General features: G+C 37.5%; 1 protein-coding gene across 4 annotated transcripts in view; it reads left to right on the top strand.

Annotated features, from left to right (window-relative positions):
- Positions 1-18,566, top strand: part of F5 (coagulation factor V) — a 70,825-nt gene that overhangs the window by 434 nt on the left and 51,825 nt on the right. For all 4 annotated transcript variants that reach the window (XM_037740508.1, XM_037740509.1, XM_037740510.1 and 1 more), the window contains exons 2-3: positions 3,969-4,060; positions 11,770-11,892. In XM_037740508.1, coding sequence (XP_037596436.1) covers positions 3,969-4,060; positions 11,770-11,892 — 215 coding nt within the window. The remainder of the gene's footprint in view (positions 1-3,968; positions 4,061-11,769; positions 11,893-18,566) is intronic.

Genomic DNA, 18,566 nt, shown 5'->3' with positions numbered 1-18,566 from the left:
GATACTCTATTTCTTTTAGAGAACATTCCCTTTGCAATGTCATTTATTTATTTATTTATTTAACTTCAGGTAAGTAAATATAACTAACAGGAGAGTACAGAATTAAATAAACTGGGTGGATGCTAATTTTGTCTCCAATAATACAGTTTATAATTCTGAGGGTATAGAAAACATTAAATTTGATTGGTTAGATGTTGCTTTCAAGAGTTTATTTTCAATACAGTTTTGTTCGTATGTTTGTGTTGGGTTAATGTGTTGGTTAATTCAAAGGCTCCAGGTACTTGCTCCCTCATTAGCTCTTCCTGCAAACTCCTGTTCCAGGTTTTTAGTTGTACAGTATTTTTATGAGACTCCTAGTTACATATTATTTATTCCATTGTCTACATAGCTTCATCTTCTAAAACTAAAAATGAACACCTTGTGCTTTTTGTCATATAATTTTGTTGCTGCCTTATAAATGATTTATAAATGATTTACAAAGTATCATTCGTTTGGCCAGGGCAGTGGCTCATGCCTATAATCCCAGCATTTTGGAAGGCCGAGGCAGGCAGATCGTCTGAGGTCAGGAGTTCAAAACTAGCCTGACCAACATGGCGATGCCCCATCTCTACTAAAAATACGAAAAGAAATTAGCTCACACCTATAGTCCCAGCTACTCGGGAAACTGAGGCAGGAGAATCGCTTGAACCTGGTTGGAGGAGGTTGCAGTGAGCTAAGATGAGGCCACTGCACTCCAGACTGGGCAAAAGAGCAAGACTCCATCTCAAAATATCATCAGTTCATAGAAATACAACATTTTTGTACTTTCACCTTTTTTCTGCTTCATATTTGACTTATTTATCCTATTGAAAGTGACTCTTAATTTTTTTCTCTCTGTTAATCATATTCTGGGATATGGTTTACCCTAGCTATTTAAAGGTGTATGTAACTAAGAAGAGGTTTAATTCATATAAAATACTATCCTTGAGTTGCAAACTATTTTTTCTAATTGAATGTTATAAATAAGACTTCTCAGAAATTAACAAAATCAGAGTCTATTCAATATTTCCAGTTAGTCATTTTTTTAAATAGTAAACCAGCTAGTGTGACTCATTTTTTTTCTTTACATCACAGTTTATTATGAAAGATGTGTTCCTCTTTTACAAGTACAAAACCAAAGTAATCTGTCAAAAAGTAATGCAACATTTTGAGATCTTTTAGTGTATAATTTAACCCTTTAAAAACTTTCATTGTAATTGGGTTATTTTGGAATGTACTACATATCATTTTGGTCTTATAATAATAAGAGCTCCCGCCTTTTCAAAAATAATAATCTTAAATATTATACCTTAAAGTAATAATCTAGGTCACACTCACATCCTTAGGGAACTGCCATAAGCTAAAACCTCAAAGGAAATAACAGTGCTTCTAACACTAATCTTGCCTGCTTATGAGTGGAATGCAAACTGGGTTTCTGGCTTTCTTGTACCATGCTGTGTTTATGCTTGGGAGTTTTTCTTTTGTCTGTAGTTAGCATTGAAAATAGCAGGCAAAATGCTGGAGGCAGTACCACATAGGGCAAAGGTCAGATTCACATGGTAAGTACACAGGGAACCACGACTGGTCATTCTGTCCCCTCACTCTGTGGGTAAGTTTCCAAAGTTCTGGAGAATCATTCCTCTGGTAGCAATTGTTGAGTCAAAACCATAGAACGGCAACCTAGACAAATTGTCAATATTGTTTAACCCCAAATCATATTATTTCTTCCTAGTATTTTCTTACGAAACATCTAATCCATGTATCTGGCTGCTTAAACTAAGAACTTGTTCTAACTTGTTCTGCCCCTAGAGCTACGATACTTACTAGATGAATATCAACATAGACAACTCCATCTTTTGCCAAAGTGTATTTTAGCACAAAGCAGAAATCTGTCTACTTATTTCATATAATATTAGCAGGACAAAGCCTTTTAAAGGTAAACTATCTATTATTCTTGCTCCAAGTCTAAGGTGAACACTTTCAAAAATTCCTTAAGAAAATGTTTTTAGTCTCTCACACGTATATACAAAGACATATTAAAGAAAAGATGTACATACATTTTCCTTCTAGAGTTCTACCTTGATATAACTTTGTGATTATGAACAAATCATCTTTAAACCGTCCTTATAAATTGAAAACTCATCATATACATTGTTTGAAATCATATCATCTGTAACTTTTTAATCAGATTATTTTCCAATAAAAATTGTTCAGATCAAAATAGACATACTTCAGTATGAATACACAGCATACTCAGTAAAACATGTTAGAAAACATCTCTCTGTTGAAATTACTCCACATTAGAGACTGATATTTTTCAGTGAAGATTTTATACTATCATCTACATTTCTGTATTTAAAGATCTGAGGCAGGGGAGGACGATAACTTTTCAATTATACCAAAAGTAAATAAATAAAAATGGACTTCCACATTAGGGACATTAGTACATAGAATCCTAGAATTCTTGAGTTATAGGAATTCTAAGAGGTCATTTAATTCATTTTCTGCTTCCATGTTTTAACTTCCATGTTTCTACTTCTACTTTTCCCCTTGCCCTCAGCACCAATGATCTTACCAAGTGGTTGTCTAATTGCTACTTGAATGCTGCCAGTGACGGAGAATCCACTACCTTCTACATCCAGCCATTCTAAAAGTACTTATATGCGTCCTTTAATTCTGTCCCCACACATCAACACAGTTCCTGTATTCCACATACTAATATTTGTGAGCATTACTATAATTACAGATTTGTTTTTGCTTTCTGTGAAAACCTGAAAGCTAAAGACTAACTCATTACATTTACAAAATAACGTTACGGGCTAACATGTATTGAGTGTTTCTAGTATGTCACTTCTTATGCCTTTTGCACATATCAACTTATTTAATATTATACAACAATCCTGTGAGGAAGATTTCAGTATTAATCCCGTCTTACAGTTGTAGAAACTGTAAGGCAGAAATGGATTAAGTCAACTTTTCAAGGTAAAACACGAAGAGGTAGATCTAGGATTCAAATCCAGACACTGAGTTCAGAGCCCGCATTGTAGTCACTGTGCTGTACAGAAGTCATGGCATATGTGGATGGTGTTTTGTCTTGATTATGGCTGGGCCACTGTCCCTGCATTAGGAAGCAAAACAAAGCCAGTCTGATCAACTGACTTTAGACATTTGTTAGGTATTTTCTCCAAATTCTCTTTCCTTTAACCTCATCTTTGAGTTGGAGACAAGGATAAGAATGATGTGCCTTTAGAGGCACAGAACAATCACAACAGCAACAGGAAAGCAGCCCACCACTCACAGCTCTCCCTGCTGCCTGTCTTCTATTTGTCGTTGTTGTTTTTTAATGATAAATGCAGCTGTTTCACATTTTGAAATCTTGGTTCTGCCATTTATCAACTGTATCTCTTGGACAAGTTACTTACCCTGTCCAAAACAGTTTTTTCATTTGTTTGTTTCCAGTATGAATCCCAGGGCTTTTACCCAATTAGCCATCTCTCACCTCTCAACTAGAAATCAATTCCATCAAATCAGTAATTTTTTATGATGTTCCTCAGTAGATTAAAACTACATTTGATTGATCAGTTGAAGAACGACTCATATATTTATTCATAAAGGATTTGGTCATATTTTAATCATGTAAAATCTAAACCTAAAGTTTGGGTTTACACTATGATTTGGGTTCTCTTTTTAGAAAATTGATTCTGAGAAATGATATTAGGGTAGATTAACTTGTGAACAAATAGGTATCACAACAGGATACTTTTGAAGAGACCAATAATTATTTCATTAACTTTATCAATCATATTTCTAAAACTGTGGGCTTCTGAAATAAAATAAAGATACTAGTATTCTACTAGAAGTCTGAGGATATGCGAGAACTACTTTTTTTGTAATGTGAGAAATGGATGTTGAATATGCCTTTCAAATTAGTTTTTGCATTTTATTTCCAGTTTGAATCATTCTGCAACTTCCTTCAAGAAAATTGTCTACAGAGAGTATGAACCATATTTTAAGAAAGAAAAACCACAATCTAGCATTTCAGGTAAGCCTGAAATATACTTTTTTAAATTTTAAAGATAAATTTCTACAGGTAATTTGGCATTCATATCCATCTAAAATATCCATTTACTGAAATTTTATAGAAATGTGTTGTGGGTTTTTTTTAACAAGTACTGGCTACATAACATGTGGGGCCCAGTGCAAAACGAAAATGTGGATCCTCTTATTCATATTATTGAAAATTTCAAAGTAGTGACTGTTAATCACTAATGCATTAATCCAAGCCAGGGGCCCTTCTGAGCATGGGCCTTGTGAAACTGCCCAGGTCACATACCCATGAAGCTGGTTCTGTTTTTAACCCTGATTAAAATAGCTAAATAAAATGTTTAAGTGTTTGAATTTTTATCAATTCATTTAAAAACTATTACTGAGTACTTGGTATGGGCTGGACATTGAGTTAGGTACTGTGGATTCAACAGTGGACAAGACAGTCTCATATCCTGCATTCATGGAGATTATGGTCTAGTTTAATGAGCACGGATATGCCTTAACAGAATGATTTTTGCTTTCATTTGGCTCCCAAGATTCATTCAAAGGAACTATGTAGGACTGATTCCTTTGTGTCTCTTTCCCATCTGTTCTCTTGTTTATTTAATGTGATATATACAATAGCCATGACTTTTTATTTATTTATTTGAGATAGAGTTTTGCTCTGTTACCAGGCTGGAGTGCAGTGATGAGATCTTGGCTCACTGCAACTTCCAACTTCCTGGTTCAAGCTATTCTCCTGCCTCAGCCTCCCAAGTAGCTAGGATTACAGACACATGCCACCATGCCCAGCTAATTTTTGTATTTTTAGTAGAGATGGGGTTTCACCATGTAAGCCAGGATGGTCTCAATCTCCTGACCTTGTGATCCACCTACCTCTACCTCCCAAAGTACTGGGATTATAGGAGTGAGCCACCGCACCCAGCCAATAGCTGTGATTTTTAAAGAAAATCTTTTTTCCTCCTCTCTCCTTTTATCAAGAAGACTGGGTTGAATCGTGTTCTAATATCTTAACTATGATACTATATTACACAGGGATGATAGAGACCATCAAGGGAGAACTTCCTCCAGTTGAGTCCCCTTGTCAGTAATTCACCTGCTGATTTCCCCAGTCAAATGTAGACCTGCCGTCTTTCCCAGAATCATCCCAGGCTGTCCTGCCTCTTCTCATTTCCCTTAATCTTCCATCTTTACTCAATGGGAGTCTTCCTTTCAGTTAAAAATCAACAACAAAACCAAACCAAACCATGTTCAGGTTAACGCCTATCTAGGAAAAGAAAAAAAAATCTCCCCTTGACCCTGCCTGCCTTTTCCTTTTCTCTCCTTTCCTTCACCACCAGTCTTCTGTATGAGGGCTGTATATCACTCTCTACATTTCTTCGCCTATATTCCTTCCCTAATCTGCTTTACTATGAATGAGTCTACTAAAATTACTCTCACAAAAGGGAACTCATGACTTGAGATGCCAGAGCCTGTGTTCGTTGACTACCAGACGTTACTAGGACATTTAACCATTTCCCTTTTGGAGCTCTCTTTTTACCTGTTTTTTTTCTGGTGCCACTTCCCCTGAGTTTGCTCAGACCTCTCTTACCACTCCTGCTCGGTATTCCCACCAGATATTCTTCCCCAGGGTTCCAGTCTCATCCAAAACCAAGGCTTTCACTACTACCTACCCAGAAGCTACTTTCTGTCTGAAGTTACATTGACATCCCCTCAATACCAGCAGAATTAAATCTTCCCTCTCTATATGCCCCCAGTACCTTGAATTAATTCCTACCTTCTGAAGACGTTATGAGGATCAATCGAGTTAACAAGTACAAAGTATTTGTAATAATGCTGACACGTAATAAACACTCAGAAGTTAGCTACATTGTTATTGTTGCTGTTATTATCAATCATACCTCAGATCATATATATCATTGTATTATAGATGTCTATCTATATTTCTCTACTCATTTATATATTCTTCACAAGTGTTCATTTATATATTTATTTAATTTAAAACAAATCTGCATTTAAATATTCTTTTACTTTTAAATAATTGTATATTGAGACCAGGCGTGGTGGCTCACGCACTTTGGGAGGCTAAGGAGGATAGATTACTTGAGATCAGGAGTTCCAGACAGCCTAGCCAACATGGTGAAACCCTGTCTCTACTAAAAACACAAAAATTAGATGCACATGGTGGTGCATGCCTGTAGTCCTAGCTAGGCAAGAGGATCGCTTAAAACAAGAGGATCACTTGAGCCCAGGAGTTTGAGGATGTTGTGAGTTATGATCACACCACTGCACTCCAGCCTGGGTGACAAAGTAAGTCCTCATCTCTAATTAATTAATTAATTAAATTGGCTAGTTTTGAGTCTCCACATTTTTCAGGGACAAATTATAACATGTTTGTCCCTGAAGGAGTTTTGAAATAGCTGCAGTAACGACTGCCTTGTATTAATGTAATGCATTGTTCACCTAAGAGCAGGGGATTGGATTAACCGACCTCCTGCAGTCCTTTCCAGTCCCACAACTGCACTAAATAGGGTACATGCTGTGCTGCCTTCCCCAAGCTCTGAAGTAGGCCACTCCTTTCCCCAATCCAGCTTTAGGCACTGAGGAGAGGGTGTGAAGGATCTTAGGCCATCTGGCTGATGGAGGAGCTAAAGAGCAGCTTGAAAACCATTTAGCCATGTGTTTCCCTACATGCTTCAAGGTATTTAGCATGCATTTATGAAAACATCCTTTTGTTTTGCCTTAATTCTGAAGAGGCAGGAGGGGAGGTTGAATAAATACTCCAAACTGTCCACTAAAGCAAGAGGTCTTATTGGGTTAAATAACTTAGGAGACTTACTCTGGACATCTGGTATTTGCAGCCATGTGATACCAACAAACAAATCAGCCAAGCAAGAGAACCATGGCAACTAAATGTGGCACACAGTTGGCAGCATAGTCAGCACCCTGTTGGGCTCCTTGGCAGCTGGGGTAGGTGGGAATAGTCCACAGAAATTTCCATCAGGAGCCAGGACAGAGTTTCCAATAGTCCATGGAAACTTCCATCAGCAGCCAGAAGAGTAGAGTCAGACAGTGAAGTCAGACATATCAGGAGTCAAAAGATGTGTAGACATCTGGACTATTCTATAAAGATGGGGGCCTGAAACTGCCCCATGAAAGGAACAGGGAGAGCTTTGGCTCAGGAGTCCAGATATCTCAGTTCTGATCCCAGGAATGCTATCAGACCACTGACTGACCTTGGGCAAGTCATCTTTGCCTCCCTCCATTCCTACTGTCCAGGCTTTGTTAACTGTCTTTAAAATAAGGACTGAACTTTGTAACCCCCACAGTCCTGTGTAGAGCCAACATAAAAACAAACAAAAAGCTTCAGGCACAAGGTCAGCATAAACTCCAGGCCGAGTAGTTCAAGGAAAGAGACAGGACAACTGTGGTTGGCAAGATACGGATAGGGAAAGGCAGGACCTCTGTCCCAGGGATCAGAGTTTACCATTGCTGCTCTAACCAGCTACTACAAACTTAGTGGCTAAAACACAAATTTATTCTCTTACAATTATATTTCTGCAGATCAGAAGTCCAAAAATGGGTTTTATTGGGCTAAAATCAAGGTATTGGCAGAGCTGCATTCCTTTTGGATGCCCTGGAGGAGAATCGTTTCCTTGTCTTTTTCAGTGACTGGAAGCTGCCTACACTCATGGGCACATGGCCCCTTCCTCCCTCTTCAAATCCAGCTGAGTTACATCTTCCAGGCTTTTCCTAACTCAGATTCTCCTGCATCCCTCTGATGAGGACCTTTGTGATTACACGGGATCCACCTGGACAGTGAGGAAAATCTTATCTCAAGATTCTTAATTATAGATACACAGTCCTTTTGCCATATACACTAGCATATCCCCAGGTCCCAGAGATTAGAATGTGGACATCTCAGCAGAAGCACGTCATTCTGCCCACTACATCCACCAAACAAAGCCCTCCCATGGTGTCCTCCCTCTCCGAGAATAGTGCCCTTCTCCACCCAGCTCCCCAAACCATAACCTCATCAGTCATCCATGGCGACGGATGTCCCTCATTATCCACCCCGCATCCAATCCATCCTCTAGTTCCAACTATTTAATCTCCTAAATAGATTGCTAATATATTCTTTCCTTATCATCTCATCTTATCTCAATTACCACCATTTCTCTCCTGGAGCCTTCTGTCTGTTCTCTCAAATGTTCTCCACTCGGTTTCCTCCCAGATCATCCTCCATAAATGCAGCCAGAGATTTTAAAACCAAAATCTGGTCAATGTTACACCCTTGATTAAAACTCTTTAATGGTTTACAGATACTTTTAGGCTAAAGGGAAAAGTCTAAGAAGCTTACAAAGCCTTGCGATGGGCCTCTGAGGGTGCCATCAGCTTCATCTTCTGCCCCTTCCTTTCACATGCTAAGCTCTGCCTCCCCGCTGGCTATCTGTCACTTCTCTGAATAGGCCACATTTTCTGGCACCTCAGGGCCTTTGCACATGCTACTCCCACTTTCCAGAACGTCTTTGCCCATCCCTTTGCCACTCTGCCTTTGGACTTCAGTTAAAGCATTAACTCCTCAGAAAAGAATTTCCCAACTCGCCTCCAAGGTTGGACTAGATTCTCCTGTCAAATACTCTTCAGAGTATTCCATCCTTTTCTTTCACAATATTTACCATAGGTTTAAATGGAATGTTTGTGTGATCATTTGTTTAAAAATCTGTCTTTCATACTATAACAACTTATAAAGTTATAGAACTATAAAATGTTCTACTTTTTTTTTTTTTTTTTTTTTTTAGAAAGAGTCTCCCTCCATCACCAGGCCCCAGGCTGGAGTGCAATGGCGCGATCTTGGCTCACTGCAACCTCCGCCTCCTGGGTTCAGGCAATTCTCCTGCCTCAGCCTCCTGAGTAGCTGGGATTACAGGCACACGCCACCATGCCCAGCTAATTTTTTGTATTTTTAGTAGAGACGGGGTTTCACCATGTTGACCAGGATGGTCTCGATCTCTTGACCTCGTGATCCACCCGCCTCGGCCTCCCAAAGTTCTGGGATTACAGGCTTGAGCCACCGCGCCCGGCCTAAAATTTTCTACTTTTATAGGCTCTCTGAAGGCAGGGAGTGAGTGTATCTATTTTACTTTCTTATGCACCATTGCAATTCTAAAGCCTAGAATAATACAGGCACTCGATATTCACTGAATAAATAAAGGAATGAAAAAAGGAATAAATACAAGGTGGAGGTATCGTATAAAGAGATGATTTAAGTCACTATCTAGAGTCAGACATACTCAACTCAAACCATGACGCTGTGTAATATTAGGCAAGATATTTAAACTCTCTGAGGCTTAGTTTCTTCATCCATAAAATGAGGATCTTAATATCTACCTTACAAACATGTGAGGATTAATGTACGGACTTACAGTGCTTGAATGTATTAAGGGAAACAGGACATGAAAGCTCTGTTATAATTATCATCACCACTGCAAACAAATGCTGGCTGAATTCCACAAGTGCTGTGACTTCCTTCTCCTGCTTCTAGGATTTCTAATGGAGAGAAGCCAATCCTATGAATGGCTCAGAAATGACAGCAGCTGATTTCTGTCACCTGTCTGGAATGGGGCTCTTGGGGATAGATTCTCACGCTTTAAAAGACATCTAGATCACCAAGGAGCACATGTGAAAGTCCAGATTCCCGTTTCACCTCCTGAGCTCAGGTTCATTGAAGCTGAGGTGATATTTGGGAATCTGCCTCTTAGTAAGACCCTAGGTGATTATGATGCAGAGATTCCAAGGACCACGCTTTGGGAATTCTAGTACAATCATCCCTTGGTATCTGCAGGGATTGGTTCCAGGACTACTCACAGATACCAAAATTTGCAGATGCTCAAGTCTCTTATATAAAATGTCATAGTATTTACAATAACCTATGCATATCCTCTCATATACTTTAAATAATTTCTAAATTACTTATAATACCTAACGCAATGTAAATGCTATGTAAATTGCCATTACATTATAGTTTTATTTGTATTGTTTGTACTGTTGTTATTTTTTATTGTTGCTTTTTTAATATTTTTGATCCAAAATTGGTCGACTCCATGGATGTATAACCATGAATGTGAACTATGGTCATGGACAGCTGACTATATATAATTCCTCAAATTCTGACTCAGCCATCAACTTTTTCCCCAACTCCCCGACAGAATTTGTGCTGCATCCTCTCTGCTTCTGTGGTATTTTGCTCATATCTCAGCAACTGCCCCTATCATACATCTATCTCCAAACTAGCTTGTGAGCTCCTTCAGGACAGGAACTGTATTTGATCCATGTAGTCAGAAACTCTAACACAGTGCCTGGCATGTAGAAAGTAAAACCTCACTCCTGATTTCTACACCCCTAACCTACTGTCCCTGCTGTGTTCTCCACTGGAGTAACTAATAACATCATTTGCCCAGCTGTTCTGATAAAACACCTTGAGGTCATCCTTGACTTCTCTCTCACACAAGCCACATGCAATCCATCAGCAAGTCTTGTTTGTTTTACCTACAAAAATGTCCAGAATCCAATGACTGCAAATCACGTCCTGCTACAAGTGCTGACCCAGTCCTCTGCGCTCTCTTTCCCATACTGCCTAATCTCTCCGCTTCCATTCTTGTCACTATACAGACTACTCTCTACACAGCAGCTAGGATGAACTTTTTGTTTTAGGATGAACTTTTAATATACATCATGCTATGTCTCTGCTGTACAAAGTGATTTCCGATTTTACTTAGAAATGCTCCAGTGATGTCCCATTTCACTTAGAAGAGGCACGGTGGCTCATGCCTAAGTGGGATTCCAGCACTTTGGGAGGCTGAGGCAGGAGAATCACCTGAGGTCAGGAGTTTGAGACCAGCCTGGCCAACATGGTGAAAACCCATCTCTACTAAAAATACAAACATTAGCTGGGTGTGGTGGTGTGTGCCTGTAATTCCAGCTACTTGGGAGGCTGAGGCAGGAGAATCGCTTGAACCAGGGAGGCAGAGGTTGCAGTGAGCTGAGATTGTGCTGCTGTACTCCAGTCTGGGAGACAGAGAGAGACTCCATCTCAAAAAAAAAAAAAAAAAGGAAATGCTCCAGCAATGTCCCATTTTACTTAGAAGAAAATTTAAGTACTTACCATAGCCCCCCTTGTTCTGCACACCCACCATTCACCTCATCTCTTCTTTCTTACCATACTATTTTTCCTTACTGTTCCTTAGATATATCAAGCCTACTCCTGCCTTGGAGCTAGAGAGCTGTATGATTTACTTTCTCAATGTATCTAGGTCTCTGAGCTCTCCCACATCAGAGAATTCTAAAGTAACTACTCTCTCACATCACCCTCTGTAGTTGAAATGAACATCTTTCCTAAGCAAAGACAGTTACCTCTAAGGAATGACAGTGGGTCAAAGTGGGCTGGACATGGTCAGACATTTCTTCTACTCTCTTGACTTCTTTTGGGTCCAGTGTTTCTACCATTCTGTTTTCATCTGTGTACACGTAATGTTGAGTTAATGAGCTGCTGAAACCTTCTAGATTGAAGATAAGCAGGTCAGCCTCAGGACCAGGAGGAATGGTAGCAGTCGCTCTTGGTATCATCTGTTTGTTTTTCTTGCTTAGCAGCTCTGCCCTTGGTGATCCTGAATACAGACATAGTTTAAATCTTTGTTTTCACAGGACTTCTTGGGCCTACTTTATATGCTGAAGTCGGAGACATCATAAAAGTTCACTTTAAGAATAAGGCAGATAAGCCCTTAAGCATCCACCCTCAAGGAATTAAGTACAGTAAATTATCAGAAGGTAAGAGAAATTTAATATTTTTCTAAGGGAAAATGTCTAAAGTCCTTAATACCAGCATCAAACATTTAAAACTAAATTGTTAACCATGTGTTGTTGGGGAAATCTCTTGCAAATGGTAATTATAAAAATTGTTGTTGTAAGTTTCAAGAGAAGAAAAGGAAAATGTTTTGGAGTCCTCTAGACCTACACTTTTCACTGAGTTCTTATTCCTTAATGTTTGGGCGGACATATTACCTAATTTCTCTGAATTCTCACATGTTCATCTTAAAATGGGAATAATACATACATTGCAAGATGGTTTAAGGCAGGGGTCAGTAAATTTTTCTGTAAAGAGCCAGATAGTCAATTATTTTGGCTTTGCAGTTCATCAGATCTCTGTTGCCAGTACTCAATTCTGCCTTTTAGTGCAAAAGCAACTATAGACAATATGTAAATGAATGAGCAAGGTTGTGTCACAATACAACTTTATTATTTTTTTTATGGCTTCAGTTATAGATGCCAGAACTAATTAACTTTATTACCTATTCTTTCCCTCAAGTCATACACCAGAGTAAAATTGCCTCTGACAATACAAATTAATTTACAAAAACAGGCAGCTGGTTGGATTTGGCCCATGAGCCACTGACATAGTGACATAGGACTAGCCTGATAGAGGCTTCCTGGCACATAGATGACACTCAGTGAGTGGTATTTGGTGGTGGTGAGACAAGAAGTATTAATAGTATTAGAATTTTGGGCATAGTGAAGTGGTTAAGAAAATAAGCTTTAAAGGCAGACAAGCTAAAATGCTAGCTTTATCCTTTCTGATTCCATGACCTTAGCACCTCTGATCCTCAGTTTTCTCATCTTTAAAATGGAAATGATCATAACCACCTATAAGACTCCTTGAAATTTAAATGAGATCACTTACATAGAGTAATAAACATGGTTCCTGTGATCTGATAAGCTCTCAATAAAGAATGATGACAATGATGGCAATAATCATAAAGATGATAGTGAAGCAAATTATTTTATCAGCCACCGAGTAGTCAGTACTTGATGTTAATATGGGTCTAATTATCCCATTTTGCTGATGTTCAGATCATTGTAAGCATAGTAGAGTTCCATCAGGCACTGGTATAAAAGAATTGTATCCATATGGTAATAGTTGTTGGTATAATAACATTTTAAAATAATTTCAGAGTTTTCCTTCTCCCACATGTTTCAGCCATCATACCTTTGAGACAAGAATTGAGTAGGAGAGTGGTTTACAGTGCAGGTTTTAGAACTAGACTGATAAGTGCAAATCCCGGCTCAGATACTAGCTGTGTAAGTTTTATGAAGTTATTTAACCTCTGTATGCCTCAACTTTCTCATCTGTAAAATGAAAATAATAATCATATCTATGTCATACAGGTTTGTGGTTACCAAATCTTAGAATAATGCCTATCATATAACAGGTACTCAATAAATATTAGCTATAATAGTAAAGATAATTCTTCAATTAAAATGTGTTCAAATAATTTAGTATTTATCTGAAAACTTATTAGTTTCAGAAAAAAATCAGAAAGCGATTTTTACATTTATTATTTTCTATGTAAACTGTTGTCAAACTCATTCCCACTAAGGTATAAGTGACTGATAATAGGTCAACAACTACCTTCCTTAGGAGTATTTGCATTAGCACTTAATCTTTGGCTTGAGGAAAAACAATGAAGCATTAACTATGGCATTAGGATTTCTTCAAAAGTGAATTTGGCAAGACTGCATGAGGTAGTGTGCACAGGAGTTTCTCCTATGTTCTCAAAATCATACAGTGACATACATGAAATCAATCATACAGTGACATAGTGAACAACCACTTCACCTACTTATGAGACTTCCAGATGACTGCATCAGGAGTTCAGCAATGTAAAGAAGAGGGGGGAGAAACCTCAAAATATCAAAATGTCACATGCAGGTTTCATTTTAAACAAGGGAGGAGGTAAGAATTGTAGACTTTGTACCCTACTTGGGCTGTTTGCACAGTGAATGAACCTTGCAACATTATCCCTCTTCCTTTACTGTTTATTTGTCCCTCTATTCCCCACAGCCAGCAATTACTTATGAACACTTGCTTAATATGCTCCCACAACTTCCACATTCCATAGTGAATGTGGAGCATTCACTATGTCTCCACAATAATTATGGAGACATAATTATTGGTATATAATATTGCCTCCGGTCCTTTGACTCTAAGAAAGGTAAATACATATTGGTAGGAAAAGTAAAATCTGACCTTGGAAATGAGATGCGAATCTAGCAAACAGATAGTATCTTTTATGATAAAAGACAACCTTAGTTGACTTTATTATTCCCGCTGTGTTAAAACATCTCCTTCTCCATGTCTGACACGCACCCTCACCTATAGCCTCCCTCTATGGTTTGAGCTATTTTTTCAGGAGTGGGGATAAACTAATTGCATGCTGAGCCAGTTACATGAGAATCCAGATTCCTCTATCTCAGAGGTAGATATTTGAGAGATGGGTGGTAGAGGGCTAAGACAATATTCTATAGACTTGAGAAACCACAACAGAACATAAGACAAGTCTGGGTGACTCTTTTTGACAGAATGGAGAAATGGTGATTTATAAAAATGCTTATAAGGACATTTCCTTTAATAATGTATTTAGTAAGACTGTTATTACATCAGGGAATAAAATATCTGTAACTAATCACTTAAAAACTATCACTAAAAGGGTTTCAATCTGAGGTTAAATTTTCAGAAACTCTATAACTAGCATGCACCAAATTGATTGACCATAATGCTGCATCTTTGAGCAAAGTTTGTTGTTCAGTAACATTTTCAAAGTTGTTTTGTTCAAGAACCTTTAAAAAGTTTGCTTCATGGAGAATTTAATATTATTTTATTTATATTCTCGTATTTTAAATGTATGAGTTGCATATGAATATTGTGTTGCAAAATTAGTTCTATAACATATAGCTATCTACTGGTAAGCCAGCTCTCCAAATAAAACATGTTTTCTGCCAGACACTGTTATTTGTATGTAAGTGTTGCCAAATTCTCTGCACAAAAATTTACTCTTCTAGATTTTTCCAAAACATTCCAATGCTTGACATAATGTAAGTGATTACATTTTTTCACTTTTCATCTGAATATTTTGACCTTACGTTGACACTTCCTTGAGTATATTATGAACACCTGAAACAAACTATAATGGCTATAGTTTCTATATTTTATAAATCACAAAAATGTAGATCCCTTTTCCAAAGAGACTTTTAAGTCCTGTACAATGAAATCAGCTCTTTATAAAACGTCAGCATTGATTTGCCCATTGCCTACTTTATAACTTCTAGAAGAATGTTCTGAATCTTTGAATGCATTGAAGCATTCACTAAGTTTATTAACTTAGGAGAGGAAAAGAGTTGTTCACAAAAATAAGTAACAAGGGAAGAGTTACTGAATGAGCACTCTTTTTGGGTAACCAAAATGGCTCTTTATGTAGCTTCACTTTTCCAAAGCTTATATGTACCATTTTACATTAAAAAAAAATACTGAGAGCCTTTGGCAAGTAATTAGTACATTATGACAAGAGTAAATACAATACAAAGCTATTGACTGAGCAGAAAATGAACAGAACTGAATAAATACAAATGAATAGCTACCCTTGTGTAAAGAATTTATTCTAGCAAGAAGCTGAACAAGGAATTTTTGTACTCTAGCACAATAGTAATCCTCATCCATTTCTCTTCTGTGCAGTTTAGAGCTTTAATTTTTAATTTTGATTACAAAGTCAAAATACATTCACCAAAAATGCATTTCACAAATGCTTCCTCTAAATAGCTGTTTGTATTTCATACTTTATAATAATGTATGTTACAAAATCAAATATATAACAAACCTATTTTATTCTAGACTACAGGTAAAATAATTTGAAGTGAGAAGAATAAAAGCATTGATAAAATTATACCTCAATTATCTCATTAGCAGTCCTCACTCAGTGTAATTATAGAATACATCCTATGTGTAAGTCTATATTGTTTGCTATTTGTTTCAAAACGCTCATAATTCAACTTTTAGTAGTATACTAAACTTAATTGACATCATTCATTTAATTATTTGAAATTCATCTTATATTTAACTGACAGATGAATGTGAAATTCTGAGTAATTTAGTTTGGTCAATCAGATAGACTTTGTGTGACTAGAGTAACCTTTCATTATCTATCTCAAAATATCATGTACTCAAATATATACAGTAACTTTTTAAGCCCACTTTGTGTTAAAATAAACTTAGATGTGAAACATTGATCATTTACAAATAAGTTCAATATTTTTAGAAAATCAGTCACCCTGCTATATCCAGCACAAGTGTTATAGCATCTTGGGCAATTTTTAGATCTTATATTGGTTGGTTCTCATTCCAGATTGACAGTGTGTTCCAATTATAGCCCTAGAAGAAATCTAGACGACAAACCTATCAAAATCAGAGCACCAACATGTACCCTACAGTTAACTAGGCTGAGCCCCTCAAGGGCCCAGGCCCTGTCTTCTTTACGTTTGTACTGCGGCATTTAGCACCGAGTCTGGAAGCTACAGGGTGATGATGGTCATGATGATGATGATATTAATCATTACTGAACAAAACTGAGAGACTAAATACTGATTAGAAAGTAGCGACTATATGCTATTTTCCCCCTTGTTTTAAAATTATTGATTTTGCTGATAATTTTGATCAGGTACCTTGTCTTACTTATTACCATTTTTAGTACCTTTGGAATAGATACATCACTGCTATGGACTGGATGTTTGTGTCCTCCCAAAATTCGCATGTTGAAATTTAACCCCCAATGTGATGGCATTAGGAGTTGGGGCCTTTGGAAGATTTTTAGGTAATGAGGATGAAGCCCTCATGATAAGATTAGTGCTCTTTTGAAAGGGACCCTCTCATTTGCCCTCTTTCTACCATGTGAGGATACAAGGAGAAGATGGTAGTCTACAATCTGGAGAGACCCCATACCAGAACCCAACCATGCTGGCACCCTGATTTTAAACTTCCAGCCTTCAGAACTATTAGAAAGAAATATCTGTTGTTTATAAGCCACTCAGTCTAGGGTACTTTGTTACAGTAAGCCAAACTAAGAAAATCATTAATTTCTATCTTACTCACATGTGGTACAGAACTCAAGAACACTGAAGATACATCTTATCCAAAGTCAAACATAAAGGAAAGAGGCTGTATTAACTGCAACATGGCTGGGAAAGAAAATAGTAAACCAAAATGGGAACATGTATTCCCACAGGCTACCACGGCATTTGTTAGGTGCCAGAAATTTTACAAATATTTTCCAGTACTCATAACCCATCAAAAAGGATAACGTTATCTCTAGAAAAAAGGGATTATATTATCTTAAATTATGAGTGAAAAAACTGAGGCTAAAAGGGACTTAAAGAAACGTTCCCATGTTCACACAGTTAGCAAATGATACAGCAATCAAAACATTTCAACTCTGAACTTTCTTCCACCTTCTCTCTCCATGTTGTATCATGGTTATTGTTTCCATGCACACTATCTAGCAGGAGAAAGTATCATTAACCATATAATCTCACAAATACTAAATTACAAATCGTGATAAGTACTGTTAAGAAAAAAACCAACAAACAAACATAGATTATAATCAGAGATGAAGAAAGGTGTAAGATGATATTTGAGCTGGCATGTGAAGGGTGAGCACACATTTACCCAGAAAAAGGAAGGAAAGAAGAACTTCAAAAGTTATCTCCTACCCTGCAAAGAATATAATGTTTTATCCTTTTGGGAGCTTGTGAAGGCTGTGGAAAGACTATCATTTTCTATTATAGAAACCCCCTCTGATGTTTTAACGGTTGAAATAGTGGAAGCTTTGTGTCCAGAAACATCATTTTTCAACTTTATGAGGCTATGTAGCAAGAAGCATTGAAGAAGGGCTGTCATGCTTGATTCAAGATAGAAGTGCAGCTCATGAACTAGCCATGCTAATTCCTGTTAATACACAAGGTCTGACCTGAGAGGGCAACTCTCCTTATCAGTCCTGTTTGTACTCTGCTACAGAAGCTCTTTTGCAATCTTTCAGAGATAATGCTTCCTGCTTATCAGTGGAGATGCTTCCTCCATAAACTTTTTTCTTTTGTGGACTAGAATTGTGTTATAACTTACAGGAAGTGAGTTAAGCTTTTATCATTTATCAGCTCCTGACAACTTTATTATCAAAGTGAAAGTACGGCCTGTAGTAATTATTAGTTATTAGTGTCAAGCTATCCTTTGGAGTGGGTTGGGGGAAGACATAATGAAGTCCACTTTATGCTAGCACAAAGTTCACAAACTCAGATTTTTTTATGAATTGAGGAAACAGAGTTTGGACTTTGGAGAAGCCCAAGTGGCTAGAATTTGGTTGTAGGGCAGAATTCTAGAGAGGACAGTATAATCACAGAGAAAGAGCTCTTGAGAATCCACAGAGAGGATTTGTCAAGTTGAATACTGATGTGCACATACATGTGAGGAAAGTACTGAGGGTAAGAAACACGTTACTTGAAAGAACAGGTGCAACAGTCCCTGGATCTTACACAGGGCCAGCAATAGTTTATGTTCCTACCATCAAAAGTAGTAAGATCGCCTAATAAATGAGCATTGGATAGAATTCTCAGAAGGATTTAGA

The sequence above is a fragment of the Cebus imitator genome, unplaced genomic scaffold (assembly GCF_001604975.1).
Source record: "Cebus imitator isolate Cc_AM_T3 unplaced genomic scaffold, Cebus_imitator-1.0 Scaffold84, whole genome shotgun sequence".
Taxonomy (NCBI): domain Eukaryota; kingdom Metazoa; phylum Chordata; class Mammalia; order Primates; family Cebidae; genus Cebus; species Cebus imitator.
The sequence above is the reverse complement of the archived record's forward strand: the minus strand, read 5'-3'. Positions and strand labels throughout refer to the sequence as shown.